The following is a 27,022-nucleotide window of genomic DNA, read 5'->3' as shown; positions in this document are numbered from 1 at the left end:
GTCCGGTTGATTATTTTTCGTGTGTTCATCGCGCTGCTGCAACGTAAACTTCTTACAAGGCGTTTATAAACGCTTTGATTTATTTGACGTATACAGTGTGTTTTCTTCGAACGAATTTTGAAAAAAAATGGTTGAGACGGCTTCGAAGAAAGATCAAAAAGAAAACGGGGTGACGGTAAGTATTTCTACTGTCATACGATTTCCAAGTTTTTAAATATTCATGTGCACATAACCGACAGTGGTTAGCCTATTTTTCGCTCAATATGGTTATAATTTGAATTGCTTTCAATTTTTCTCATAGGAAATCAGAGTAACAAACAAATGGGATGGATCGGCTGTCAAAAATGCGCTCGACGATGCTGTCAAAGAAGTATTATTGAGGAAATACGATTATGAAGAAAATTTTTCCCTCCTCGACGGTCGACTTGCCCTCTGTGGCATTGCTGTTGGAGTAGCAGCTGTCGCACTTCTGTGGGATTATTTTTATCCGTTTCCCACTTCCAAGCCGGTCCTTGTTGCTTGTGTATCTATTTATTTTGTTGTTATGGGCCTTCTAACACTCTACACTACGTACAAGGAAAAAGGCATTTTTGTCGTTGCTGTTCAAAGGTATTTTTTTTTGCTCTCATCTTTGAATTATCTTTTAAAAAAAATTTGTTAAAAGCTATACTGTAATGTAGCCTTTGTGTTAAGATTTTTCTCGCAAAATGTTAATGTTTGTGCTCAATCAAGAAGTCAGTATCCATGTTTGTCAAAATATTGAACTCTCCAACGTTAATACAAAATGGTAGACTAAAGAAAGCTTTGTTTCAAAATTATATAAAAACAAGCAATCAGAAAATGTTTGAAATTCTCAAAGTAACCCTTTTGCTATTCGTGCCATATAAAATTCTATAAAAAACATATGAAGCTGGCCAATCGTGGCCACATTTATCTTCATAACGCTGGTGACGGATAGGGAATTCTTATTAAATTCAGCATTCTTAACAGTTTGAAAGCAGTGATAATTTTAAAAAATCTATTCCTCAAAAAATTCAAACAAGTTATTAAGAATATTGACATGCTTCATTCAGGTTTTATAATTTGTATGCAAATTCCACGAAACTTTTGGAAAGTTAATCGAAAGACCATGAAACTAATTTGAGAATGGATGAAATTTGATTTTCTAGGGATCCAGCAGGATTTGACCCGGATTCAGTTTGCGAGGCGAGTTCGTACTTGAAAAAGTATGACGACAATTACAATCTGGTGTTATCGTTGAAGAGCGAAGGAACGGGAATGATGAACGAGTCTTCGGTCGTAAAATCGGTAGCAAATTTTATCGACGTCAATGGCGTAATTAATCTCGACGCAGTAGAGTCGGTGGTTACAAATTTGCATGACAGTCTGACGTCCCAGCGCAAAGACAAATAAAAGAATTGTCATTTCATTATTATTTGAAGATAAATAAAATAGACGTTTTTTACGTTTAAGCGATTTTATGAAAAATGTATTTTTATTTTGCAAATGATTCGGGGATGTTTTGCACACCTTCATATTTATTATTATTGTGTACGTGATGAAAATTGGCCCCGAGATTCACTAATAATATCTGAACGTTGAAAATAACGCCATTCATCGCTAACCAATTGGATATAATTTGTTTTTTTTTATTACAACTTTATAAATAAATATTTTCCATTTCTCTCTCACGTACGTTGGTCATGACGGACTATTGTTTCGCAACCTAATCTATCGAGTCTCGTATTAAGATATGATACTTTCGCTAATAGAGAAACTTTCCCGACCTCCGGATAGAATACAAGGAAAATAAGTAAAAAAAAACATGGCATTTTGATCGCGAGAGTCACAACGTAAAATACCGTATAATTTTTAAAAATGAAATATACTTTAGTTCAAGGTTTCAAATAATTATCCGTGAGTCGTGTCGTCCTCGACAAAGTCTGCGGCTTCCTCGCGCGTAACGCACTCCACGTGAGAAACCTTGTTGCGAAATTTTACTCCGTAAAATTTGTTTGCGTGTTGAAGCAACTCTGGCCTGATAAATGAAAAGTAATGAATAGCTTAGTGCTCAAAAGACTTCAGTGAAAAATTGAGCTTTTTTCGATTGGATGACCAAATTACCTGAAAGTCGTCGTGATGAACTGCGCATCTGAACTGAGCTCGTGAATCATATCAGCAACGGCTTTTCGATGCTGAGCATCGAGTGCCTGATCGATCTCATCGAAGAGATAAAACGGAGCCGGATCGCATTTTTGAATGGCAAAAATCAAAGCAAGGGCCACAAGGGATTTCTGTCCACCGGATAACTGATTCATTTCTCGCATTTCTGCGGTTTGGACGGTAAAAGAAACTCGGATTCCTGGTTTAAAAAGAAGAGAAAATGAAGCATTCAGGAAAAATTCGATTATTCTTTTGAGCTATTAAGGAAAACAAATTTTGATATTCACCAACTCCCGTAAATCTATCGGAGTCCGCAGTCTCTGAACCGGCATCATCGCCCTCTTCTCCGTCCGCAGTTTTCATGACGAGTTGCGCGTGTCCGGAGGGTACCAATTTTTTGAAAACTTCGCTGAAGTATTTGCTGACTTGTTTAAACGTGAATTGGATCGCTTCGTATTTCCGTTGTTCAAGAACGGACATAAGCTCTTTTATTTTCTCATCGCCCCGATCCAACTCCTCTTTACGTCTTACCAATTTTTCTTTCTGATCGCTGAATGACATAAATTGGTCCAACGCTTTCTTATTCACGTGGCTGAAATGATACGTTGGTAAAATTCATTGATAATGGTTCATCTTGTTGTGAAAAATAGTAGCACGTACTTGGTAGGTCGATTTTTAATTAACCGTGAAGAAAAATAATCAATTTACCTGTATTTCTTGAGATGATTATTCGCTTTTTCCATTTCTCTGAACAGCTGTTTGGTCGACATCATAGTGAACTTGGCATAAGCTTCAGGACTGGGTAAAGCCCCGAGCTCGGTGATTTTTTGTGTGCATTCAGATATTTTTTGCTGCAATATATTTTGCTTGCTAGCCAATTTCTCCAAGTCTTTAGCGTCAGCCTCGATTTTTTCTTGCGCTTCTTTCTCCTTGGCTTTCCACTTGTCAACTTCAGAGGATTCTAACTTTTGCTGTAAACGTCGAATTGAAAGTGGAAGATTTTCAGTGAAAACGTGCGGTTACTTCAATGACTCGATAGTTTTTCGATATTTCAAGATAATTACCTTTTTCGAGGCGTTTGCTACTTTGTCGTTTTGTAGTCTGAAGTCATTGTTAACTTTCAGCAATCTTTTCTCAATGTCAGCCAACTGAGTTTTGCACGAATCTAATTGACGTTGTCGATCTTCTACGGAGATTTCCTGGAGCGCCTGGATCAATTCATCTCTGCGCCTCATCAAATTGTTCGTCAATAAATTCTCCAATTTATTTTTTTCCGCTTCCCGACGCATTCTCGTCGCAAACGCAGTTTTGTTCTCCTTCGTCAAGGCTCTTATTTCATCGTTCAAAGTGTCGACTTGTTCTTGATCGGCGACTGACAGTTGGGCCATCAGGTCTTGATGAAGTTCACTTTCCAGACCTTCTTTCGTAGCTTTCATAGCTTCCAAACTCGAGGTACACTGAGCTAAGCTTCTCTCCTTTGGTGCACGGTATCTCTCAATTGCGCTGAGCTCTTCTTTCATCATTCGTATTTCTGCCTTCATTTTATCGTTGATGTCTCTGTAAAGAGTAATTATGAATAGGATTTTAGGCAAAGATAAGAATTCAGCTACATAAAAATTCGATTAATTGCCAATAAATAACACACGAGGATGGCACTCACTTCGCTTTGCTGTTTTTAGTTTCAGTTCGTTGCATTTCGCTCACGTACGAGCTGATACTCTGATCGGCATTTCTAATGTCTTCCTTTAACGTCGCTAATTGACTCTCCAAAGTTGCTATTTGTGCCATTAGCTCTGATCGTGTTTTTTGAATCTCAAGACGTGATCTTAGAGTGTTGAAGTAACCGCCGGTCAAAGAACCTTTGGAGGAAACTTGGTCACCCTCAAGAGTAACACAATCGAGGCCTGACTCACGCGCGAGGCTCGTCGCAGCTTCGAGATTACGGCAGATTAGAGTTTTTCCGAAAATATACCTAGACAAAAAGGACCCGCGTCGTATGAATGGTGATTTCAGAGAAAATTTAGTCAAATGTGAGGTAGAAATGTATAGCGATGAAAATCACCTTAAAGCTCGATCATATTTGTTGTCGTATTTCAATTTTGATATCATAGGAATAGCGTCACTCGTGTTCGGATAGTCTTGAACCTTGACGTGAAGACGATTCAGAGGCATGAAAGTGACCTCTCCAGGTAAACGTTGGTTGTTCATTTCTTTGAGAATTTTCGTACCAAATTTGTCGGTTTCTACAATGTGATGAAACAATCGATTGCCAGCAGTTACTTCTACGGCCATGTAAACACTCTTGTCGCAATCAAAGTTCTCAATCACTGGACCATAATAGCTGTTAACTTCGTGGGCCATATCAGGACGTTGTCTGTAAAAAGAAAAATTATTCACCATTCCTTGTGTTGTTTTGGGAATGAAAATAATTCATACGGACCGAAAAGTCTCCAACACTTTGCGAACACTGTCTCTGCCATTGAGAATAGGTTTTCCAGCCATGGATCTCAAACTCTGATCGGCTTTTGCCAAGTCTTCTTTTAAACCAGACAAATTAAGCTGCAATACACTCTCTTGGCGATACCTTAGCAAAAACGTAATTTTCTTTATAATAAGCAAGTATCTGGAGCCAATGAAAAATGAAAAATTAGTTATTCAATGAATCTTACTGCTCCTTGCGAGTCGCTTGGCACTGATCTTTCGCTTTGTTCATTTCATAGTACTGTTTGTTGTGTTCATCGATCAAGGCCCTTTGTCGCTCCATTTCGACAGTGTATTCAGCTATTTTTTTCTCCAACATAACTTGTTTGTCACTGTCTCGTTTCAAATCTTCCTTAATTTTTGCTTGATGTTCCTGCTTGTCTTTGATTTGTTTAGTGAGTTGCTTCAGCTCGTTTTTGATCCATTCATCCCTAGCATCCTATGAAAAGTTTAATATTTTTCAACATAATTGTGATGGACCGAAAGAAACATTTACATTTTTCAATTTCTTCCTTACTTTGCTGCTAAATTGACTGCCTCGACCTTGTTTCGCGTATAGCTCCTTACGCTTTTGCTCTTTTAGAGCTAAATTACGCGTACATTCTTCTTCCAACCGTTTCATATCCTCGTACTGTAAAATTGTTATTTACACATTAATTACGATGACCGAATTTAACATGAGTAGTAAAAAATACACAAGTCGATAAGTACACCTCAACGATTCCAGGATTATAATCATAATGTCTTTTGTACTTACAGAGGGTCGTATGACTTCGAGCTCTTTTTCTTTTTCATCTATCGTGAGCTTCAATTTTTCCAGCTCTTGCTGCGCTCTTTTTTTACTGTCATTGTCGCCTTTGACTTCTTCTAATAAGTCGTTTATCGTTAACGTCAATTTCGTCTTTTCTTTTAGCAGTTGTTGTTGTTCAGCACTATTAAAAAAATAATAAGGAATATGAACTCAACACAGTTTGAGTTTACAAAACCTGATTAGTTCAATAGAATTTGCAAATCTTTAGTAAAATAATCGAACATTATTTTATTATTGAATTAAACTATCGGATCATTTCTTCATTGATTGTGATATCGATGTATCATTTTACCTGAGTGTATCTCTTTCTTCTTTCGCAGCTTGGACCTCTTTCTTCGCTTCTTTCAGTCGTTTTGTTGCTGCACGGACATTTTCTTGTGCAGTTTTAGCCTCAGCTCCAAGCTTAGCTTGCTCAGCACCATTATTTGCTCGCGACGCTTCCAATTCGTCCAATTTTCGTTTATTGTCCTTCAATTCTCGCTCATGTATCGTATACTCGAGACAGCGTCGTTGCTTGTCCCAACGCTGATATTCTTTAAGCTCTTCTTTCTCTTCCTCGAGAGTTGCCAAACGTTCCTCTGCAAAATTGAATCTCAACGGTAAACAATGCAACTTCTTTATGAGAATTTTTATGGTCAAATGATTTTAGCTCTTCGACTTAATCTGGAATGAGCTATTCATAATTTACAATAAATTGCAATATTCCTATTTTTCATTTTAACAAATTCACCTATTGTGCGCAAAAAGTCGACGATTTTTTCCAGTTTTCCCTCAGTCTCTTTCAAAATAGCTTTAGATTCTTCACGTCTCTCATCGTAAACCCGAGTACCGGCAACTTCACGCAGTAATTTCAATCTTTGAGAATCTGGAGCAGTAGCCATTTGATTGATCTGATAACGGGATTTTTGTTAGAAATTTTCAGGATCAATAAAGTTATTTAAAACAAATATTTCTGCTCCCAAGAAATGATTTACTGCTTACTTTTCCTTGTTTCACAATGTAATAAGGATTCGATCTCGAGAAACCAGCGGATTCGAGCAAATTCATCACGTCTGTCCTCGAAACGTTCTTCTTATTTAGAAAATAATTGTCTTTTTTAGAGCCTATGACACGTCGCAAATAAACCTCATCCTTGTCAATCTGTTAACACAGAGGCATGTTTAGATTAGATTTATTTTAGAATAACCAATCTATCTGATAAATTTCTAATAGAGGCCCTTAAATTTTTTGAAATTTTTTTTAAATAGCGCACCGGTAATCTTCCATCAGTGTTGTCAAAAATAATTTCCACATGCGCAGATATGACTCGTGGTCCAGTACCCTCATGTAAGAGACCCTGCCTTTGTTCAGGCCTCAAATGAGAAAATTCATCACTCAGTACAAACTGAATAGCATAGAAAAAATTACTCTTTCCAGAGCCATTTCTTCCAACTGAAAATGATTTTTACATTAATAAATTATTTCAAGTTAATAAGCTTCAATGAAATCCTGGAAAATTGTCAGATTTTGAAGTAGTAATTCAAATTTGGTACTTACCGACTACATTATGCCTGGGATCAAAAGGCTCTACAACCGTTTGCTCACGGTATGATTTGAAGCCTTGAATAATGACCTGGAGTTGGAGAAATTAAGATGATAAAATATTATTAATCATAGATAAAAGTTGTATTTGACATATAACATTTTTGAAGGATACGAATAACGCATTCCTGGAATCTTTCAATTCTTGGAATGCATACTTGGTTCTAAGAATTTGTAAACATTCACTGGAATGAAAATTGGAGGTACTTGGAAACAATGATTTGTGTCTGTCATGATAGACCCAGACATTTAAAATATTTAAGAATACACGTATAACACTTGAGGTAAAATCCATGCAAAATTTTTTCTCCAGTTTACGTTTTTCCGACCAAAGCCTGTAGTTGGCAAAAAAAAATGACCAAATATTGTGACGGAACATAACCTCTCGTGAGAAGGAAAAACATGATTATTTCTTTCATAATTTGTTGTTAATGATACACAATCAAATAGAAAGTCGGTGAATTCAGTGGAATTGTATTTAAAAAAACGTAATTTAGTAAACAATAAAAAGAGACCGGAAGTTTTGAAAACAGAACTAACCAAGCGTCCTTCGAACCGAACGTTACAGCAACGATTGCTTTAAAATATAATTATTATAACGAATACAATCAATTTACCTGTTTGATGTACATTTTGAGGTTACCCTTTATCAACGAAAAAGTTTATTTCATGTAATTATTTGTCGCTTTTTAATCAAAAAGACCTCTCGACGAAAGACATTTTCGGTACAACAGTATACACAACACCGAATTATATGCTGCTGCCAGTAGTTTGTTAGCATTCAAAAATCCCTAGATTTAGGCGGGAGAAGTGATGACGCTTCATATGGCGGCGGCAGCTATACTGATAATAAAAATAAGAAACTGTAAATCGGATTTCTTTCACTGTGTAGTAGTTGAACACATCCACTATACACAGTGTATTATTTTAATATCTATCAACAAAAAATAATAATTTAGTCTAGCAATATTATTCTTTTTTAATCTTGTCCAAAGTTTGATAAAATTCATTTTTTTCATTGTTTCCTTTGGGTTCTCGTGATTTCACCTCACTTTTGCCCGAATCTAAATTTACTCAGGCTTTTTTCTATTTCATACAAATTGTAGAAATCCTTAGCCGCAACAGTGTTTACCAAATCCAAACATCGTTCATCATTATTAAAAGTTTGGAAAAACTGCTTCCAGACTAGTGAGCAATGACCGAGGTGTGTTGGATGAGCGATCATCACACATGCTAGCGATCACCACCAGTGCTGCAATTTACTCTTCCTTCGTATACATTTGAAAATTTATCGCAACACGTGAAAAAAAAATTAGGAAGCAGGAGTGTCAGTTTTGGCTCCCTGTTGAAATGAATTTACTTACAATACTATAAAAAAAATTAAGTCTCATGGTGACGCAATCAAAACACGACGAAAATTATGCTTCAGGCTAAATTTGTACCAGAGATATTTAATTTATCCATTAGAGAAAATATACACGAGTGTTGAGAATGAAAATACAAAAATATTGTTCAGTGATGAATACTTAGTGCATCACTCTGCACTTCGTGGCTAAGTTGAGTTTGCAAATTAGACAATTTGTTTTTCAAAGCAGCTATTCCCATCATCACAATATTTTCAGGTTTGAGAGCTCCGCTGCTTTCAACATTGAAATAATATTTGTTTGGCTTTGCTTCCCAATTGAACGGTGCTTCATCTAGAAAGAAAATGTACAATTAATGAAAAATATTTGAGATTTGCCTGCATTTTGTCTGCACAGAAAATTTTATTTACATTGATCCTCCTCGAGTTCCGTGTACTCAGACTTGGGCCACTCATCAGGCTTTGGGAAGAGTGTGTGACGCATGGAGTTATCAGGATCGTACTCGAAACAAACTCCAGCAGTTGGATTCCATTTAGCGTGCTCTTTCCCAAATCCCTTTTTAGCATATGCTCGAAGTTTAAGTTCTTGGCCTTTTCGTAATTTGACTATCAATATTTCTGTTACAGAAAAAAAAGTTATAAATAAAAAATATATCGGCCGACAAGTTTATTTGAAGCTTCTTTCTGCAAAATTTCTACAAAAGGACTGAATGACTTAAATAAAATAAAGGAGTAAAATATATAATGTGCAAGAAATATGTCATTTTTAAGATGTTAATATATTCATTGATAGATAAAATTACCATCTGTCTCTCCGTAATCACTGGCGTCGTCTTCTCTGTGTCGTGATGTGACAGGCAAGACTCGTGGATCGCTAGATTTCAGATCAGCTGTTGTTACGTGTCTTGTTTGATCTTCAGTACATTTAACATCCAAGGTGAATTCCACACTGCATTCTGGACAAAAATCTGGACAACTACAGTCTCTCGTATATTGGATCCTTTCAACAACCTTTGTAGAAAGAACAATGATTATGAATTTTTACTTTCAATTCGAATTTTTGATTGAACATTATTTTATTTGTCTTTTAGAATGAACTTCTGTTAAAAACTTTTAGGGATTTCTTGAAGAGTCCCTTAATTGAATGGTTACATAATGGATACAAAAGTTTTTTAAAACTGATGGAAAAACGAGGAAAATTCATTCTCTCTGATTGTTTTTAGACATTCTTTCAATAATCAATGATTTGAGGTTTCACTACTCACTTCATCGCTGATCAATGGAATCATACCAATCCTGTGAGCAAGAAACTCGTCGCTCAAAACTGTGGAATTCGCTTCTAATTGAATCCAGTCAATCGCCATTGTCGGCGTTTCAGCAATAAAGACACGTCTCATACTATTTGCAACGCTGAAAGAGAAAAACAATTGCTGCAGAAGTAAATAAATACGAATAAAAACTAATGCCTGCTCAGAAGCCAAATTTTTCAATTTCGACATTGAAAAAGGAATCCCCTCAGGGAAATAAATTTATATTTTTTCAAAAGTCAATCACATTAGCATTATTTTCGAAGAGCAACATTAGTTAGAACAATAGCTCTCGCTTATGACATATCGCAAAACGCAATAATGAAAAAAATCATATTCTCCGTACAAAATGAAAATACTAACCTCAATTCTGTATCCTCAACTTGAAATTTGACGTTCTCCTCGGTCAAATCCGTTATGTGCACGGATGGTTGATTAGCGTACGGCATTTTTATTTATTAATCTGATTGATTTTCACTGTTAATTCTTTTGTAATATTATTTTCGATTTCTCGTAATACTTATTATCGTAAACAACTTGACGCGCGATTTTCTCCAGCGAAGAGAGGAGACTAATTTACCAAAAATGGACGGTCAGATTAGCCAACTATCGAAGAATAACGGAACATCACAAATGGTGTTTTCGAACTCTGAATGTAGTGGTGATATGTGCATGGTTATTATATACGATTGACAGAAAATTCGAATTTCAAGGTATCACCGTAACACGTATCACCACGGGCAGACGGCGAACGTTGCGTAAAACTTGGGATTTCAGTGATAAATTGCGTTTGCTCAGAAACTTTCCGGATCTATATGTGCGCAAGATTTTGGTTTTTTAAAACAACAAAAATTCACTTTAAAGGTTTCTTTATTCTTTTATAAGCCATCCAAATTGCAAGGGGGTATTTAGTTTATCTAATGTTTACAAGCTAACAATTTGGAAAATTTCTTTCTGGACCTCAAAAAGATGAATAACTCATAACACTCATGTAGAAAAAATCATCACAAGTACTATCATGGCGATAGTAATTTTATTTAGCACACACAGTTTGGATACTGTTTTCATTGACCAATATCAAAAACTTTTAATAAACCATTTGAGAATTTCCTAGAATCGCTTTTTTGGACCAGTGATGGGTTGTTTTTGACACAAATAAGAAATTATAAAAAATTGTATTTTTATTCGAGAGACAAAATAACATTCTTGGGCATTCACACGAGCATGCAATGGTCACAATGAAGAAATACAATAATAATAATAGTGGTGATGAAAGAAATGTGTAAAGTGTAATCACACAAAGTATAGATACGAAACTAAGTACACTGGAATAAAATTATATAAGCCGGGATAAACTTTGGCTTGAGTCTCTTAATACAGAGTATTGATCACTACTGTCTATTTAAATAAATGTAATCCCGCTAAAAAAGAAAACAAACATGTTATGGCACTATCAATAGTGTACAAAGTAGGAAGACGACGACAAATCGTGATATTTCATTAAAAGAAAAACACACAAAAAGTCGAAAGTAGAGGTTTTTGTTCGCTATAAACTAGATGTCCGTCAGTGTCATTAAATTTGTGAAAATAATGAAATTATAGATTTTACCGATGAATTTGTCATGTCAAATACAGCTCGATGTTTTTTTTTGTTTTGTGAAATTAAAACATTAGCTAACGTATAAGATTAAGAAAAGATAATAAAGAAATGCCAATAGACAACCGTCTAAAAATATAAAAAAAGATCTGAGACATCTTCTTCGCAACACATTACGCCATTTTGTAATTTTTTTAATGATCCGTTGAATGACCAAGTTTCAAAGCTCGTCTGTGAAACGATCAATGCTCTGTAGATAATCGCCATAATCGGTCGCCTCACTTCCCACGAACGTGTCATGATGCTCAAGAACTTCTTCAAACGATAATCTGTTGTCGTGATCGTCGTCCGAGGCCGCAAACAAATGATCCACTTCATCGGTTGCCAAATCACTGGAGAAAATTTACTTCGATATTAAACGTGCTTTCAGACTAATACGAATATAAACTTAACATTTTTTTGGTAGTTATAAAAAATTTGACAATTTTGTTATTTTCACATTGAGTAATTGAAAAAAATTTGAATTAGGGGTGAATCAGACTTACTCGTTACTAGGCACGAGCCAAGCCAGCACTTCGGAGGAGTCGAGCTTGCCATCCTGATTTTTGTCATGCTCATGATCAAATTTGTCCTTTTCGACAATGAGCCATTCTTTATCCTCATTTTTAGCTCTATTTCCTAAAAACTCCTGGAAGCTTATGCTTCCATCCTTATCCGTATCTTTTTCTTCAAGAGCTTGTTGCAACAGAAGCGGATACATTCTTGGAGTCTCTTCGGGATGAGTGTAAGCTTTGAACTCTTCTTTGTCCAAAAGTCCATCGTTGTTAAGATCGGCCAGATTGAATGTGGCTTTGTCATCGGCGATGAGTCTGTCCTCCGCAGCAAGATCCTCTGCATCTGAACCATAAGTGTCTTGAACTATTTCCTCCCAGCTAACTTTACCATCCTCATCTGTGTCTGCATCTTCCAAACGATCCTGGGATTCCTCCGTTGAAAGCATACTGTTGCGAGTTGTAACAATTGATGACAATCATCAAAATTCAGGAATCCTTTACGGAGCTACTATTACCATGAATTACTTTTATGAATGAAAGCCAAAAATACGTTTGTTATCAGTAAAAATTATAAAATTTCTCATTCCTCAAAAATATCAGGAAAAATCATTTGCTCATTTAATATACAACAAAATTAGTAGTACCTTGAATATTCTTTGAGCTAACTCCCTGAAATATTTCCTATGTTAAGGTGAATGAGATGCATTTAAAAAATATTTACCTGAAAGACCGTAAAATCCATGCTTTCAGTTCATTTCTTTCAATGTAGTTATCCCGATTTAAATCCATTTTTTTGAGCAATATTTCCAATCTTTTTTTAGATTCCTCGATCGGAAGTTTGTCGAATTCCTTCGCCTCCTTGACACTACCTGAGGTTGTTGAAATTTTGTGACCGTCATTGATGAATTTTTTGTTACTACGAGATCACAAAAGCTTACCGAGAATAGCTTCGTGATCGAATTCTTGATGATGCTCTCCGTCAACGTAGTGTTCGCTGTCCCTAGGGCTAAACGCACCGTCCTCAGTTCTCTCATTACTACCGTCGACTTTGTGATAATGCGAACGAATAAATGAAGCTCCGCTTGAATTCTCCAATAAACTTAAAAAACAAAAAACCGCGACTAGCGATAGTCCTTTTCGCGACTGTCCCATCTTTCACTGTAACGTTATGCTTAAAAATCGGAACGTATATATTCCAATCTCTAATTTAAGAGTAAAACAACCCCTTGGTCGGGTCGTCGAGTCCCGGTCAACGTCGGTGTGCGTCAAGATCGCTTTCTCTCTCTCTTTCTCTCGGTCTCTCTATTCAAGGTCCCCTCGACAACTGTTGCCAAAGTTACGGACTTTGCCGCTGGGCGCGTGACCGATGCTGCTCTTCTTTTTCTTCTCCCTTTCAACCTCTTTGTTCGTATCTAATAAATTTTCACAATTTGTCACTAAAATCCACTCAAGTGCAGACAGGAATATTTAAGACATAACCAAAAAAATGTCGATTTATTTTTTTATTCGAAAAATTGATTGAGCCGAGCACTTGGCTCCGTTTTTTGACAGTTTGTTTGAATCGTCTAGTTTCAGATTTTGAACTGAAGCGACCGGTCCGGAGATCCGGCGATTCCCTTTTTTTTCTAACGTAAGATAGTTACGAGTTACGAGTGTTTTCTTTTGCTGAGCTTGTGCGTGAAGTCTGAGGAATCTGGTCATTCAATGTTCAAATAAAAAACCAGCTTATCCTTCGATGAAATGCCACGAAGCACGCGCTGTCATATATAAAAGGCGTGAATAAGCAGTCCCCTATTGTGAGCAACGCACTTCTGATTTTCGAAGTAGAATTTTTTGATACCATCTGACCGACCGGTTATACACAAACATAATGGGTGCTCCATCGCAGCCGAGTGGTGTGAAATCATTTTAGTACTTCCAATTTTCAGCTATCTCTCGCGCACTCACGGTATAATGAGAGAGAGAGAGTAAATCATTATGCCCTTGAGACAATTTAATGTAATGTAATTAATGAAAATTGTGAGACACAAAGGTGGGAAAAAGTTCAAATAATAGGTTAAGAAAAGTTTTTTTGAATCATTCAAACGGATGGAGTTCGATTAAAATTACATACAATTCTTACGGCTACATTTTCTTCGCCTCTCGCTTCATTTCTTTCATAATTACCCGATGCTCATGGTGTGAGGAATCTACGAGACATTGACTTCAGTGTTCTTTACTATATTCGTCGAGACTGAAGCGCTGAACCGATGCTGTTAACGGTAATAACCAAAAAACTTTCGTGACTTTACACCTCCAATCAACAGTAACAGCTAACAGCAGTCAAGAATGATCCCAGTGACACGATGAAGATTTTGCCCCTATTATTTTTGAAAAAATATGCAGTTCTCGCATTCTTTTATATACAGTTGAAATAATAATGTAAATACATTCAATAAGATCAACAAGATCCTATAAAAGTTTAATGCTTCATTGGTGAACAGTTATACATCGATCTATATTTTAGATATTCGAAAATCGAGATTTTCTGTCGCTCAGCTGTTACCATAACCTCAATTCGTTGCAAAACTATAGTAAATGTGATACAGCATAATACCGGTACTCTGTATGTGACAAACGTTCGTCGTGTTCGGATTTATTATCTTAACCATGCAGGAGTTGCCGTGAAGGCACAGAGTTATATTGATTCGACGGATATCTTTATCAAGAAAATATATAGCTATACGGAGAAACAAGGCATCAACAAACGTTCGTGGTTTCATATATCGGCGCCAGCAGGAAGGAACAACCGTTGTGAAAGGTTTTTCTCAATTAATAGTATGGTGAGTAATTTTTTTACAGTTACCAACTAATTACGAAGAAACGATGTAAGATTTCTATCCAAAGATGCCTAATTGGAACAAATTAGCTTAACTCGAGATATATATATTAAAATTCACTATTTATTCGCGCATCACAGTATATACTTCTCACGAAGTATTTATTTAGTTAATTTAAAAAGTTGTGAGAGACGCAGTCGAGCAGCATCGCATTCATATCGTTATTGTGCGTTAAGTATAACGTATTAATAGAATCCCAACGCAGCGATCACGGCAGCGTCCTACAAACGCATTTCTCAAAGTCAAATTGTAGTTTGTAGATATTCTACAGCAGGCGTTGAACCTGCTGCTCAACGTGCTCAACGTTCCTCGTGAATTGAGCGGCGGAGCGGCGGCCATATTGTACGATAGACAATAGTACAATAAGAAAACACCTTTTACGATACTAATTTTTTATTGTACCCATGAAATCTGTCCGAGAGGTTAATTTCGACTTTTGTCATCTAATTATTTATCACTATTATCGTAAATCATAAATAATCAAAATACAAAAAATCTGAATATTTTTTGAGTAGGAATAATTGCGAAGTTTTTAGACTCCGATAAAATAATCGTACGTTCCCAATAACTTTTAAGTTGGGCTGTATAGTAAGAGAAAACTAAACTATAGAATACACGGATGAAAATTTTTCTCACATATTTTATTGAAAAAAGGCAACACTGAATTCATAGTGCATTAATTCAACTCGGTTTTCGGAATAATGTTAATCCAACACAATTGAATGGAATTGTCGCTTTTGATGAATTCCCTATTCGAAAGATTAGGATCTTTAAGGAAGGCGATCTTTTCCCAAGATTTTGATAGCACGAGGAAAAGCGTTGTATGAAACGGGATGATTTTTATGTAGAATGTGTGCCACAGAGTCTCATGACCGTCTCGACACTGCGGTGGGGCTACGAATAATCCACCGAATAAGTGTCTTCCGAGACATTATGAAGATATATTATGAAGAGTTGCAGAGCGCATGCGCTGTACTGAGGATTTGCGAACACGCCGAATAAGGAACAAGAGTTGTAGGGACCTCGCCATATGTGTTTGATTGTATCGTCGTGCAAGAGATTTACTGTTCTCAGCTTGTTGGCATATGCTCTCGCCTTTTTTCTCCTCGCTTTTTTACAATTCATATATTAAATTTTATGATATAAGTGCACGAGGAACGAAGCAACAAGAATGAAGGGGGGTGAGAATCTTGCCCATTGTTCACCGCGATCCTGTTTGCTTCGAACGATCAACATATTACTGTGCCGCTCCAAGATGTTACACGCAACGCGGTGCTAACATCAGATCACAGTACGTGGGGGCAATATGGACCACTCGGAAAAAAAATGTTCAACGAAACTTTTTGGTAATTTTATCCTAAAAATGCCCACTTTGGATGGTCAATAAATTGACGACGAGTCATTTTAAGGTGGTACACTACAGTTGGGGGAGTGGAAAATACATTTTTGGGGAGCGGATTCATTTTTTCTTCAATTCGTTTTAGGAAATTCAGCCTTCTGCAACTCGCTCTGTTTGTCATTGAACAATTAAGGGGTTCGTACGCCAGGAAGTTTCTTTATTATACAATAAAGTCATTTTTATGCCATTTTCTTCGTAGTGTGCATAGAAAAATTTAGTGAGCTGCAATTAAATGGCAGGAATTCAGTCTGCTCATTCGACTTCCCTTGAAAATGTTCTACGGACATTCAGGTTGTTTACTTGAAGCCAAAATGTTTTCACCTGAGGTGGCTCGAGCTCCAACGTCATTTTTCCCAAATAGTCTGCAGTTTTTTTACTAACAGCTATCCGCGTTACCGAAATCATTGGAATTTTTTCATAATTCTTAAGGGGTCTACCCTAATTAGAATTATAAAAAAAACGATTTTTTTTATTGCATTTTCGAAAGTATGCATATTTAAAAGTATCATACTAAAATTTTACAAAGATCTGAGCAGCCCGAGTGTACTTTTGGGCGACTTGAACGCGTTTTTTTCAAAATTACCTTTTTCGACGGCTCGTTGATCAAATCTCCGAAACTATTAAACCGATCCTTACCAAAATTTTACAAATTCTCAGCGGAACTTTTTTTTGCTCAAGCCCATGAAAAAAACGTGCTTTTGGAAAAATGGCCGGCATTTTGTCATCATTGAAAAAATTTTCGAAAATCGTGTGACATCCGCCGTTCCAGAGATTTAATCAACAGGGCACAGCCATCTTTTCTTCGGACCTGTCTCCTCGCCCATTTTTCAGTACGAAAAAAGAGTAAAATAAAAATAAAAAATTTTTTTTCTGTATATTAAGAGTCCATTTTTTAGGCCCGACACTTTTTATGTCCACATTTAGAATTTATACCAGTCAAAAAAATTCGTGAAATTGGCCTTTTTTTGCCCGTCTAATTAGGGTAGACCCCCTTAATCGAAATGACCACGATCGAATATGTTCGGTCAGAGCTCCGATACGCGGGTTGCTGCGTCCTGGAAATGAGCTTTCGATGAAACGTCGACGAGGAAATTCCCAAATACAATGGTCCCAACGACGCTGAAGTTTGCAACGTTCGAGTCCAACGAAAAACGAGCGAAAAAAAACATTTGTAATTAAGGAGGGTGGCTACCGACGATACAATGTTGCCATGCTAAACCATGTTAAATACATAAAAAATTTCAAAATGATAAGAATTTAATAAAATTTGGTGAACATATTCTTTAGGGCCAAATTTGGCAATACAAATTTTTTAAGATTTTTCTTCTGTACAGTTATCGAGTAATTGATCACTAAAGTTCAAGTGTATAAGCACAGCGTTTCCATATATATAGGTATACATTTCGGGCATAAGAAATCTGCTTTAATGCGTAATTACTCGATAACTAAGCAGAAGAAAATTTTGAAAAAAATGGTGTCTTCGCACTTGACGTTGAAGAACATTGTCACCAAATTTGATAAATTTCTTATCATTTTGACGAGTGTAGCCACCCTCCTTAACCATTTTTTTATTTCAAAAAAACAAATAAAAATAATTCGAAAAAATAATATAAAAATTGCAAATTCGGCAGGGAACGAAATTGGAGGATTACTGAAATTATTCGAGTGTTTTTTACGACATTTCGTTAGACTCCAACGTTAAAAACTTGAGCGTCGTGTAGCCCCAGTCCATTTTACCCGTTGACGATTTAAAAATGTGTGACTCTGAGTTTGACTTAAAGCGACGTTGATGGAGTTTGGAGTGTGCGACAACACGGAAGGTACGTAGGCAACATCCTGTAACGCGTCTTCGTATACATATATATGCGAGACCCTCCTTAACGCTCCGATGCTTTTTACACCGTGACGCTGATTCCAGAACGTTTCCTCTTTTCTTTCCACTTCGCTCTTTGGCTCGTTTGAAAACTTCTCCGCGAGAACGGTTCGTACTGATGCGAGATAAAAAAGAGGATAAAAAAGCGAGTATAATAAAAAAAACGTACCCACGAGCGCTTTGGCTCGAATTGAATGAAAGAAAATCGCGCAGTTCCGCGTTGCTTGCCAAGTTTCCGATGGCACAACTGCTCGAAAAGAGACTCGACGATGTCTCCGTGTACTCTGTAAAAGAGATAAATATTAATTTTGATGCGAGTACAGCACAGGTGCTGCGAAATGCGTCTCGTAATTGGCCATCTGTACGCTCGGCTTACAAGCCGCAATCTCTTTAATCTTATGCGATAGTTCTGCGAGTTTATAAATACTTATGATTGTGATACTTTTCCAGAGGCGTGTAACGATTCGTGGAGCCGTGAGAAGAGTACGCCGGTTCCCAGCTCATGCTTGGTCGACGGAGGACTCAAGGGACTCGATTTTTGAGGAGTTTCGGGAGCTCGATGACCTTGGAGCCTCGAAAAGTTCATCAAGTTCCTCGACGGATTTTCGGGGGAGAAAAAAGCAAGGGAAGGGAAATCCCTTCCGTTTTTGCAGCGTGAATTATCATCTTCGTCCAAGTTCATGCTGATCGTGGACGAGCGGAAGTGAATTAGTTTCTTACGGATGAGACGTGCGAGGGAAGGAGCACTGCAAAGGACCGAGGGTCCGAAATAAGCAGCATGGGAGCCTCGAGCAACGGGACAGACGAGATGAAGGAAAGAGATAATAAAAAGGGATCCGCGTGAGAGCACGCGTAGGGAGATGAGCGGCAGTAGCACCGGCTACGCAGTCGCTAGGGACAACGAGGACGGCGCGCGATGCTTTCAACTTTGTCAGGCACCTTGAGGAGCGTGGCTACATTCGTCAAAATGATAAGAAATCGATCAAATTTGGTGATAATGTTCTTCAACATCAAGTGCGAAGACACCATTTTTTCAAAATCTTCTTCTCCTTAGTTATCGAGTAATTACGCATCAAAGCAGATTTCTTATGCCCGGAATGTACACGTGAACTTTAGTGATGAATTACTCGATAACTGTACAGAAGAAAAATCTTAAAAAATTTGTATTGCCAAATTTGGCACTAAATGTTCACCAAATTTATTAAAATTCTTATCATTTAAATTTTTTTAATTTATTTAATACGGTTTAGCATGGCAAGATTGTATCGTCGCTATCCACCCTCCTTAACCCTAGAACGCACGACTGGGGTGTGAGAACACCCCACGCGAACTTCAAACTACGCTCCCGTCCTAACAAGCGACATTATTGACTGATTATCGACGGATTTTTTAATATATAAATTCAATTGAAATTAGTTTTATCGTACATCATTCTTTTCGTTATAAAAAAACGAAGAAAATGGTGTAGGATAAAGTCAGTTTAGCATCGCAGGACCGGATTTATAAGCAGAAAAAGAGTGGGGTGCGTTCAAACCCCGGTCATGAGGTTGAGGGTATGAAAAAAGGCACATGAGGTGTAGGGTTAAGAATGATGCGCGGCGTCCGCGGTCTTAGGGCAACTGAGTAGCGTCGTTGCGCTCACCGTGTTCCGCTGTGCTCGTCGGACAATGTTACGCCGTCGGGGAATCACGTTCTCGTACGCGGAGGGCAGAGGAAAGAGCGTTTTTCCGTGGGCAATGGCCGGACTGCAATAATAAAGGTGAATGAAAAAAATGGTATGACTTAATCGTAAAATCGGTGCGGTACGTTGCCACTAATATTTTATTGATATTTTTTTGTACAGCCGACAGATTAGGAAAAAAGGCAAAGCTTTACGACGCCTGGACGTTTCGTTCTCGTCATAAAAGCATACTGCAGCTTAAACGCCGGCCAAAAGGGGAGGCCGAGGATGAGGATAGCGGAGGATAAAATAAGGGACCACCGCATCGTGTACCAGCTCGTAATTAGTCATAGTGCGGTGCGCTAACAGCGGCACTCTGCAAGACTGCCTCTGACGCTTACCTGCTCCGTGTTGCCCCGTTTAGAGGCTCTGCGTCTCGCTCTACCTGCGATCTGAATTGAATTCAGTACGATGATGAAAATTCATTTGGACTACTTCGCTGTACACGGAGGAGAAGCCTAGGAATTATCTTTTTACACGCGCCCGCCCGCTGGATTTCCGGTGCGTTAAACTAATGGCCGATCGCGGAATGAATTTCTGGCGAACGCGCGGCGCGCATCAACGTCCCGCGGCAATCTCCAAGATTAAATGCGCTCGTCAATTGATAATGTGCACAGCTAATTGGTTGGGTTGTTTGGAAAAGTCGGTTCATATTGAGAGCCACTCGCGCAGCTACGTTTTCCAGCAATACTACTAAAACGACGCTACGATTTGTTTGCTCTCTTTAAACAGCGCGCAAGTGAGGAGAACGTAAGAAAAACCCTCGGAGAATGCATAGCGTGCGAAAAAAAACGGCAGGTCGCTTATTTCGTCGTAGTACTTAAAATGACAGAATTCCAGGATTACTCGTTTCTGCGACGAGCGCAAGACACAGGAAACGAAAGAAGCCTACGTCTACATCTATTGTGTATATACGTATATGGCAAAGATAAACATGGCAACGCGTCATGGATGGAATAAAAGAGTATGAAGGAGGCACACGAAAAGCGCCAGAGCGAAGCCGCAAAATCGGCGAGCCATGTTTCCGGTTAACGATGTATCTTTGCTGTCGCCTTCCTCGCTGCTCTCTTCGCTTTCTTCGCACCGAGCCTTCCCCCCGTTGCCGATTGATTTCGTCCCTGATGACGTCGAAGGGCTCGGGACTTTCGGAATCCGCTTCCGAAGATTAGCGGACAATAGGAGCGGAGTGTTTTCAAAATTTGGTGGATTAAGGAATAATGAAAATGAAGGAGATATCGCGCGGCAATGACCCTGCACAGCCTGCACTCCGCTCGCGATCGTCGTCGCTCCGATAACCTTCGTACGCAATGATGCAAGAACTCGAGTTGACATTCGCACAAGCCTCGGTACGCCCTTTCGGACCAGGGCCGTGGAATATGGGCACTGGAGGCCGGCGTAAGGTGCGCAAGACTCCGGGGAATGGCACACCTGCCCGGACAACCTTTTACCCTCCGAATACACCTGCGAAACTCAAGAGCGTGTCAGGCTTGCTCTCTTGCTAGCTGCTCTCTCTCTCGCTCTCTCACGCTAGGGTCGTCCAACACCTGTTACCGCACGCGGCGTCGACGAGTTCGATTAGTCGCAGGTTGTAGACACTGCGACACGCAACATCGCGCCGGCCTACCGGACTTTTCTCGGCTTAGGCTTTCACCCGTAAGCGCTCCCGATCACCTGAGCTTTGAGGGAAAATCGATGGGAAGAAATAACGCTCGTAGATGCAGCTGCGGAATTGAATTAATCAATAAATTAGCTGGCCATGAGAATCGAGCTGAGTTGGATCACAGCTTTTAGGAGTTTTCATCATTCGACTTTCATCCGTGTGCGTTTTCCGGTCTGAAACAAAAGGCTCAGCGCTTCGCTCGCGTTTCCCCCGAATGACAAGACATCCGCGAGCGAGAGTGATTGTTGCCAAAATGCCAATAGAAACCAAAATAACTCTTACTCGGATGTTTACACGAATGTTTCTGTGCAGCAGACTAAATTGCTCACCGTGCCGGAAAAGGATCATCGACCTTGAATCGATTCTGACACGTGCCGAGGCACCAACATTTGTTTCAAACTTTTCAGTGCCAACGTTAACAAAATCGAGTGAGGCTATGCCTGCGAGAAGTCTATCGGTGATGCTCCCTCGCAGCCGTGTTGAAACAGGATCCGCACCGATTGTTGTGTAGCCGAAAGCACGCGAATGCCGATCTAAAAATATAGGCACGCTCTGCGTTCTCACTTTTCACACATTCGAAGATACGAAATAAGAAATTAATTGTTAAAATTGTAAGAATAAATACGATTTTACTGTGCCACTGGGAATGAGATAAACGCAAAGCTCTCTGAGCATGCAAACGCGATTATGATACGAGTCTCTGTCCCTCGGGAAAAGCCAAAAATCACGTGAACCGAGCATGACTCCGGATACGACGATAAGTCTCATACTTCGTGGTCTGTTCGGATACCTAAAAAAGAAGTTCGAGGTTGTCTTAACCCTTGGGTCGAATTGCCCTCTCCACTGCGTGCGTGGGAACTCGTCCCGAGTTTCTTTTTCTCCGTAGAGGAGACCAGGGCTGGTTGGCCAACTTTTCAAACTATTGCTTGTAAACAAGGAACTAAACATGATTTCAAAAATGACGCTGAAGTTTCCAACGTTGGAGTCCAACGAAATGATCTAAAAAAACTTTGAAATAATTTCAGTGAATCTCCAATTTTCTTCCCTGTCGAATTTCCAGTTCGTCATTTTTTAAGCCACATCAATAATTCGTGAAATAAAAAAACAATTAATTATAAATCTTTTTTTCGTTCATTTCGTTGAACTCCAACGTTGCAAACTTCAACTTCGTTTTCAAAAACTAAATGGTTCTTTCGAATAGAAGCAACTATCTCGGATAAAAATTTGAATTTTTAAACGTAAAACGAAACGAGTTACTGAATCGCTTTTTTGACGAATCCTTTTTGTGTCAACTGACCCCACGGTCGGGGCAAGTTGACACGAGCATTGGGGCGAGTTGACTATGGTACTATTTTTGCCTGACAATCAACTACGCATTAGTGGAATCAATAAAAACGGGTATTTGTTGATATTATTCATTTGATTATTCGAACAATGAATACGAAATGTTCACGTAAGTGAATGTAAAGATAATTTTTGTCCATAAGTGTGAGGGAGACAAATATTTGATTCTCATTCCCGTAATCACAATCAGAATGGAGCTTCTGCAGAACGACGACTAAAATATCGATTTTTCACAAATTCGAACGATCAATATGGCGAAACGTTAGAAAGTCGAACGAACAAAATAAAGAAACGCAGCGGAGCTCAAAATACAAGTGTCTCACTCATTCACTTACTCAAGCTGGTTTTCTTCAATTTTAAATATCGCCATTTTGACTTTTGCCTCTTCGAGCCATCGCTATTCCGCACATCTAAGTTTTATGGGCTCGAAAAATCCGGAGAAAAATCCACTTTCGATTTTTGCTACTCTAGATTCTGGTCTATCTATAAAACGACTACTCACCATTTTGAATTCGAAAATATGAACTTTTGACATTCGTATAGTCCGTTAAAATTGCATTCGAAATGAAAGCTATCGAAATATATATTTTCGAGTACACGCGAATTCAAAGAAGGGGAATATTCGATTGACGCGAAGTAAGAATTTCGAATTACTTATTTTTCTCCAATCTGATATTACAACTTTGAAAATTTCGAAATATCGACTGTTCTACAATCTGGTTATTTGACACATTGAACCCTGCGCCAGCTTCTACACACATAAAATTTTATGTTTTTACAGGCGAATCTTGAATAGGCCCATTTAAAAGACTCATGTACGTCGATACACGAGTCAACCAATCAACCAACCCCATAGCAATGTTGGCCTTCTTACCCCACGTTGTTTTTTTAACCTTTTCAGGACGGGGATTTTTACGTTGAAATCGACCTTTCTTTTTAGACAAAATTTGTGCATAACATCGATGAATTTTTCAAGTGAAGTGCCCGACCAAACTAGTGGTCGATATTTCGACCAGATACGTCCTTTAAAGATTAACAAAACGTTGTACCACCAAATTGGAGCGACAATTGAGAAAAAATACTGTGCACAATGATACAGTTCAACGTACAAACCTTCATGCAGAGGACTCTTGCGGTAATTGGAAAAATATTCGAGGCACCAGGAGATAGATAAGATTGACGTAAAATTTACTTCGGTATCTGGATTTACAAAAATTTTTTTCTGTTCCTAAACTTGCCCCGTTGGTCAACTAGCTCCGGTTTCCCTTAAATTTACACTTGAGGCTTCACCGAGTTTCGAAGCCATCAACCGTTGACCAATTGGGACGAAGTGATGGCGAAATTTTTTGTTGTGTGAATGAGGCGTTAGCGATGGTTGTATCCTGAAGAGGTTTTCTGTTGGTCCCTGCTTGACACTAGGTCATTTCATTGACAAAATTGAGGTACACGCATCGCGATTACCTGCAGAATCAATGAGATTTAAAAAACTTGCAGGTTCAACGAGTTGGCCGTGGATTTTAGGCCATCTGAGAAAAATTTGGATGCTCAAACGATGAAACTCGCTGTAATTTCGACTCGGTTAAGGAACCACGAAAAAAAGCTATTAGACGGTCTGTAAGGTCACAGGAGCGAGCGAGGGAACCTCTCGACCTGAGAATGCGCACACGTACGCGGCAGCGGCACCCCGTCGAGACAAGTGCTCGCATCGCTAAAAACTATGAACGTTCAACCAGTCTGTTTTTCTCTTTCTCTGTGATGGCTCGCAAGAGCTTTTTGTTACAAAGCCTGAACGTGTGTGTACGAACGAAGAGATTAATACACTGAATCGTATGAAGGGGAACGAGAAAGAGAGTTGCTTGTAAATGGGATGAGCCACAAGAGGCAAATGGATACGAATGAACGTCGTACGAGAGGCGATCACGTGTGGTCCGAGACGAGACGACGAATTGTCTCGGGTTTCCACGCTTCTTCAATTTATTTGTATCTCGAAGCTGACAGACTTGGTAAAAAGATGGAAAGACGCGGATCGTCTTGAGGTCTCTGTCCATCGAGCATGCATGCTTGACAGGAATGAGTATTTCGCCATCCTGCAACGAATAAGCAGCCTCGTTTATTGGATAAATACTGAAGCTGAAAATTTTCCAGGATCGTTACACGAACCCGAAATTGACGAGAGTTCGACAGCCGAAAACCGCGCGCCCGAAAGTGAGATTGCGATCTCGGTCCTTGGAGCGCGAATTCAAAGGTACTCGGTGTAATTCACGTTCATTTCGGCACCTCGCATCCCGGGAATAAGGAGGCGGTTCTTTTTTAAATTCTCGCGATCCGGAAGATCGAGTGCTCGCTAAAAAAAGAAGGTGAAAGATAAAAAACGGCAGCTCGCAGTCCTGGATTCTGCTTAATGCGACCGTGCGGGCTAGAGCGTTTCGCAAACAAAGAATTGGAGTCTCCCAGCCGGACAAATCAGCTCGAAATCTCGAGGGTTTTTGAGCCGGTTGTCGAACAACATTGTTACTCCGGCTATCAGAACGAGGATTACTTTTTCTAAGGCTGCGTCTAAAAAACTCGTTGATGCTTCCGTTAACTGCGTAAAGTGAGCCAGAGCGTGATGGTTCCTGGTCGAACGCGATCGTGGCGTTACGGTGCAGGGCTTAGATGTCCGGTTAATGCACCTGCAGGCTCCGTGACCTGTGAACGATGGCTCTACGCTGTATCTCAAAGCGGAAGGGAGGTTAAAGACTCGTGGCAAGATGGGCGCTTGGGAGAGGAGCTTCTCCGATGGTTCTGGGAGGAGAGCGATTACTTTGGTTCGGTCGAGCGTTGACATTTCTACTGGGGAAAGTCGAATTTGACGTCGATTTAAATCGTCAGGGAAGCAACAGGCATCGGCAGACTGATCGAGGGTCGAGCTCGGTGAAAAATTTCATTGAGCTCGATGAGGTTTTTCCCACTTTCAACCTCTCTTTTCTCTTTTTTCTCTCTTTGATCCTTTATCAGAAGATCCTTCTCATAACTTCGTGATTCTCGGTTCTCCACGCACCGATTCATAAAGTTCCTCGACGCGAGAGTGTCCGCGGTACGGTGAGCTCTTTGAGCGCTCCACTAACTCTGTCGGCGCTGTGCTTCGCTACCCAGAGTCGCTGACCTCGGGAGAATCACCGGTGCGCATCGCGCGCGCTCGCTTCGTCCCTCTTTCCCTCGTGCTATTCTCCACTCTTTTTCTCACTTTATCAATCTCTCTTCGTCCCAAGAGCCCGTATAAACTGTGTGTGTGTGTGTGTGTGTGTGCTCTCTTTCTTTGCACACTGCAACACCGAGCAGGGAACAAGTGGCTGTCGGTGATTTTGAGAAATCCCTCGAGCTTTCTTCCTCCTACGATGCACCGGCAAAAATCGACGATCGGATTTCTTCGGGGATCGTGAATTCTCGATGTAACGAAAATAATCCGCGGCGATAATGTCCAAGGTCTTCGTTAGCCCTGATTTTTGCTAATTGTTTTGCGCTTTCTTGAAAAGCAATGTTACTGAGGACGCTGCTGAAGAATAGAATTTTATTTTATTGATGAAAGTGAACCAACGCAAGGGCCCTTTCTCTCCTTATCTTTAAACTCTCGTTGCAAGGTTGTCGGGGTCTTGTTATACTTCGAAGGCGAAGTGTTGGGGTATCCTAGCGAGTCTTTGTTTCTCCTTGTGATGTTGAGAGAACGGTATTTCCATTCTTCAGGCCGATATTTCAGCGGAGGAATGAAAGGGCACACCTCGAGAAGATTAGGAAATATCTGAAGCGAGAGAATCGTCAAATCGAAGGTTGGTTTCTCTCGTTCTTTCGATGACGGACTCGGGGGATGTGGATCGGAATCAACCCATTCTCCCACGACACTCCCGTGGCGATGATGCGGTTTCGCGTCGACGTTGTTGCTACTGCCACGGGAAAATTCCACGAAGGTACAGGCCGAGCCCACGGGACGTGGATAATCCACGCTGCGAGTCAGAGATGTTTGACCGCGAAGGGAAAAAAATGATGCTTCGGCTCCAGGGAACTTTCTTGCTGTCCTGCCCGGAGCTTCGATCTCGCTATTTTGTTTTGTTCCTTCGTTTTCAGCGTTCCCAACCACGCAAAGTGTTTCCGATCGTTACCGTACCGTAGACTCGATTTTCTCTTCTCTCACCTCGTCTCGGTTCGTTCTTTTGTAATAGAGAGCGCCTCGATTGTTTCGCTCGAATCCCCGAAGGTTCGCATCGAGTGACGAGGACTTACGGGACGTCGAAAAAAGTATGAGCCGGATGACGC

At 39.5% G+C, this 27,022-nt stretch overlaps 4 protein-coding genes across 4 annotated transcripts; 1 reads left to right on the top strand and 3 right to left on the bottom strand.

The window, feature by feature from the left end:
• Window positions 1-3: 3 nt before the first annotated feature.
• Spase25 (Signal peptidase complex subunit Spase25) lies at window positions 4-1,488 on the top strand. The gene is made up of 3 exons (XM_043415604.1): window positions 4-175; window positions 302-609; window positions 1,170-1,488. The coding sequence occupies exons 1-3, from the start codon at window positions 128-130 to the stop codon at window positions 1,411-1,413; spliced, it is 600 nt and encodes a 199-aa protein (XP_043271539.1). The 5' UTR covers window positions 4-127; the 3' UTR covers window positions 1,414-1,488.
• Window positions 1,489-1,628: 140 nt separating this feature from the next.
• Window positions 1,629-7,808, bottom strand: SMC3 (structural maintenance of chromosomes 3). Its single transcript, XM_043415596.1, has 17 exons — window positions 7,654-7,808; window positions 6,992-7,067; window positions 6,708-6,886; window positions 6,437-6,595; window positions 6,186-6,345; window positions 5,748-6,033; window positions 5,402-5,576; window positions 5,162-5,275; window positions 4,833-5,083; window positions 4,604-4,747; window positions 4,226-4,537; window positions 3,824-4,135; window positions 3,228-3,720; window positions 2,872-3,134; window positions 2,451-2,755; window positions 2,125-2,362; window positions 1,629-2,038 (listed from the first exon to the last, which is right to left on the bottom strand). The coding sequence occupies exons 1-17, from the start codon at window positions 7,666-7,668 to the stop codon at window positions 1,912-1,914; spliced, it is 3,609 nt and encodes a 1,202-aa protein (XP_043271531.1). The 5' UTR covers window positions 7,669-7,808; the 3' UTR covers window positions 1,629-1,911.
• A 646-nt stretch (window positions 7,809-8,454) lies between these two features.
• RpII33 (RNA polymerase III subunit RpII33) lies at window positions 8,455-10,469 on the bottom strand. Its single transcript, XM_043416796.1, has 5 exons — window positions 10,070-10,469; window positions 9,665-9,809; window positions 9,203-9,410; window positions 8,811-9,017; window positions 8,455-8,733 (listed from the first exon to the last, which is right to left on the bottom strand). Exons 1-5 carry the CDS (start codon window positions 10,153-10,155, stop codon window positions 8,549-8,551), a joined length of 831 nt encoding a protein of 276 aa, XP_043272731.1. The 5' UTR covers window positions 10,156-10,469; the 3' UTR covers window positions 8,455-8,548.
• Window positions 10,470-10,869: 400 nt separating this feature from the next.
• LOC122409323 (reticulocalbin-2) lies at window positions 10,870-13,192 on the bottom strand. Its single transcript, XM_043416795.1, has 4 exons — window positions 12,796-13,192; window positions 12,579-12,726; window positions 11,849-12,304; window positions 10,870-11,695 (listed from the first exon to the last, which is right to left on the bottom strand). The coding sequence occupies exons 1-4, from the start codon at window positions 13,007-13,009 to the stop codon at window positions 11,524-11,526; spliced, it is 990 nt and encodes a 329-aa protein (XP_043272730.1). The 5' UTR covers window positions 13,010-13,192; the 3' UTR covers window positions 10,870-11,523.
• Between the last annotated feature and the right edge of the window lie 13,830 nt (window positions 13,193-27,022).

The sequence above is a fragment of the Venturia canescens genome, chromosome 4 (genome assembly GCF_019457755.1).
Source record: "Venturia canescens isolate UGA chromosome 4, ASM1945775v1, whole genome shotgun sequence".
Lineage (NCBI taxonomy): Eukaryota > Metazoa > Arthropoda > Insecta > Hymenoptera > Ichneumonidae > Venturia > Venturia canescens.
The sequence above is the reverse complement of the archived record's forward strand: the minus strand, read 5'-3'. Positions and strand labels throughout refer to the sequence as shown.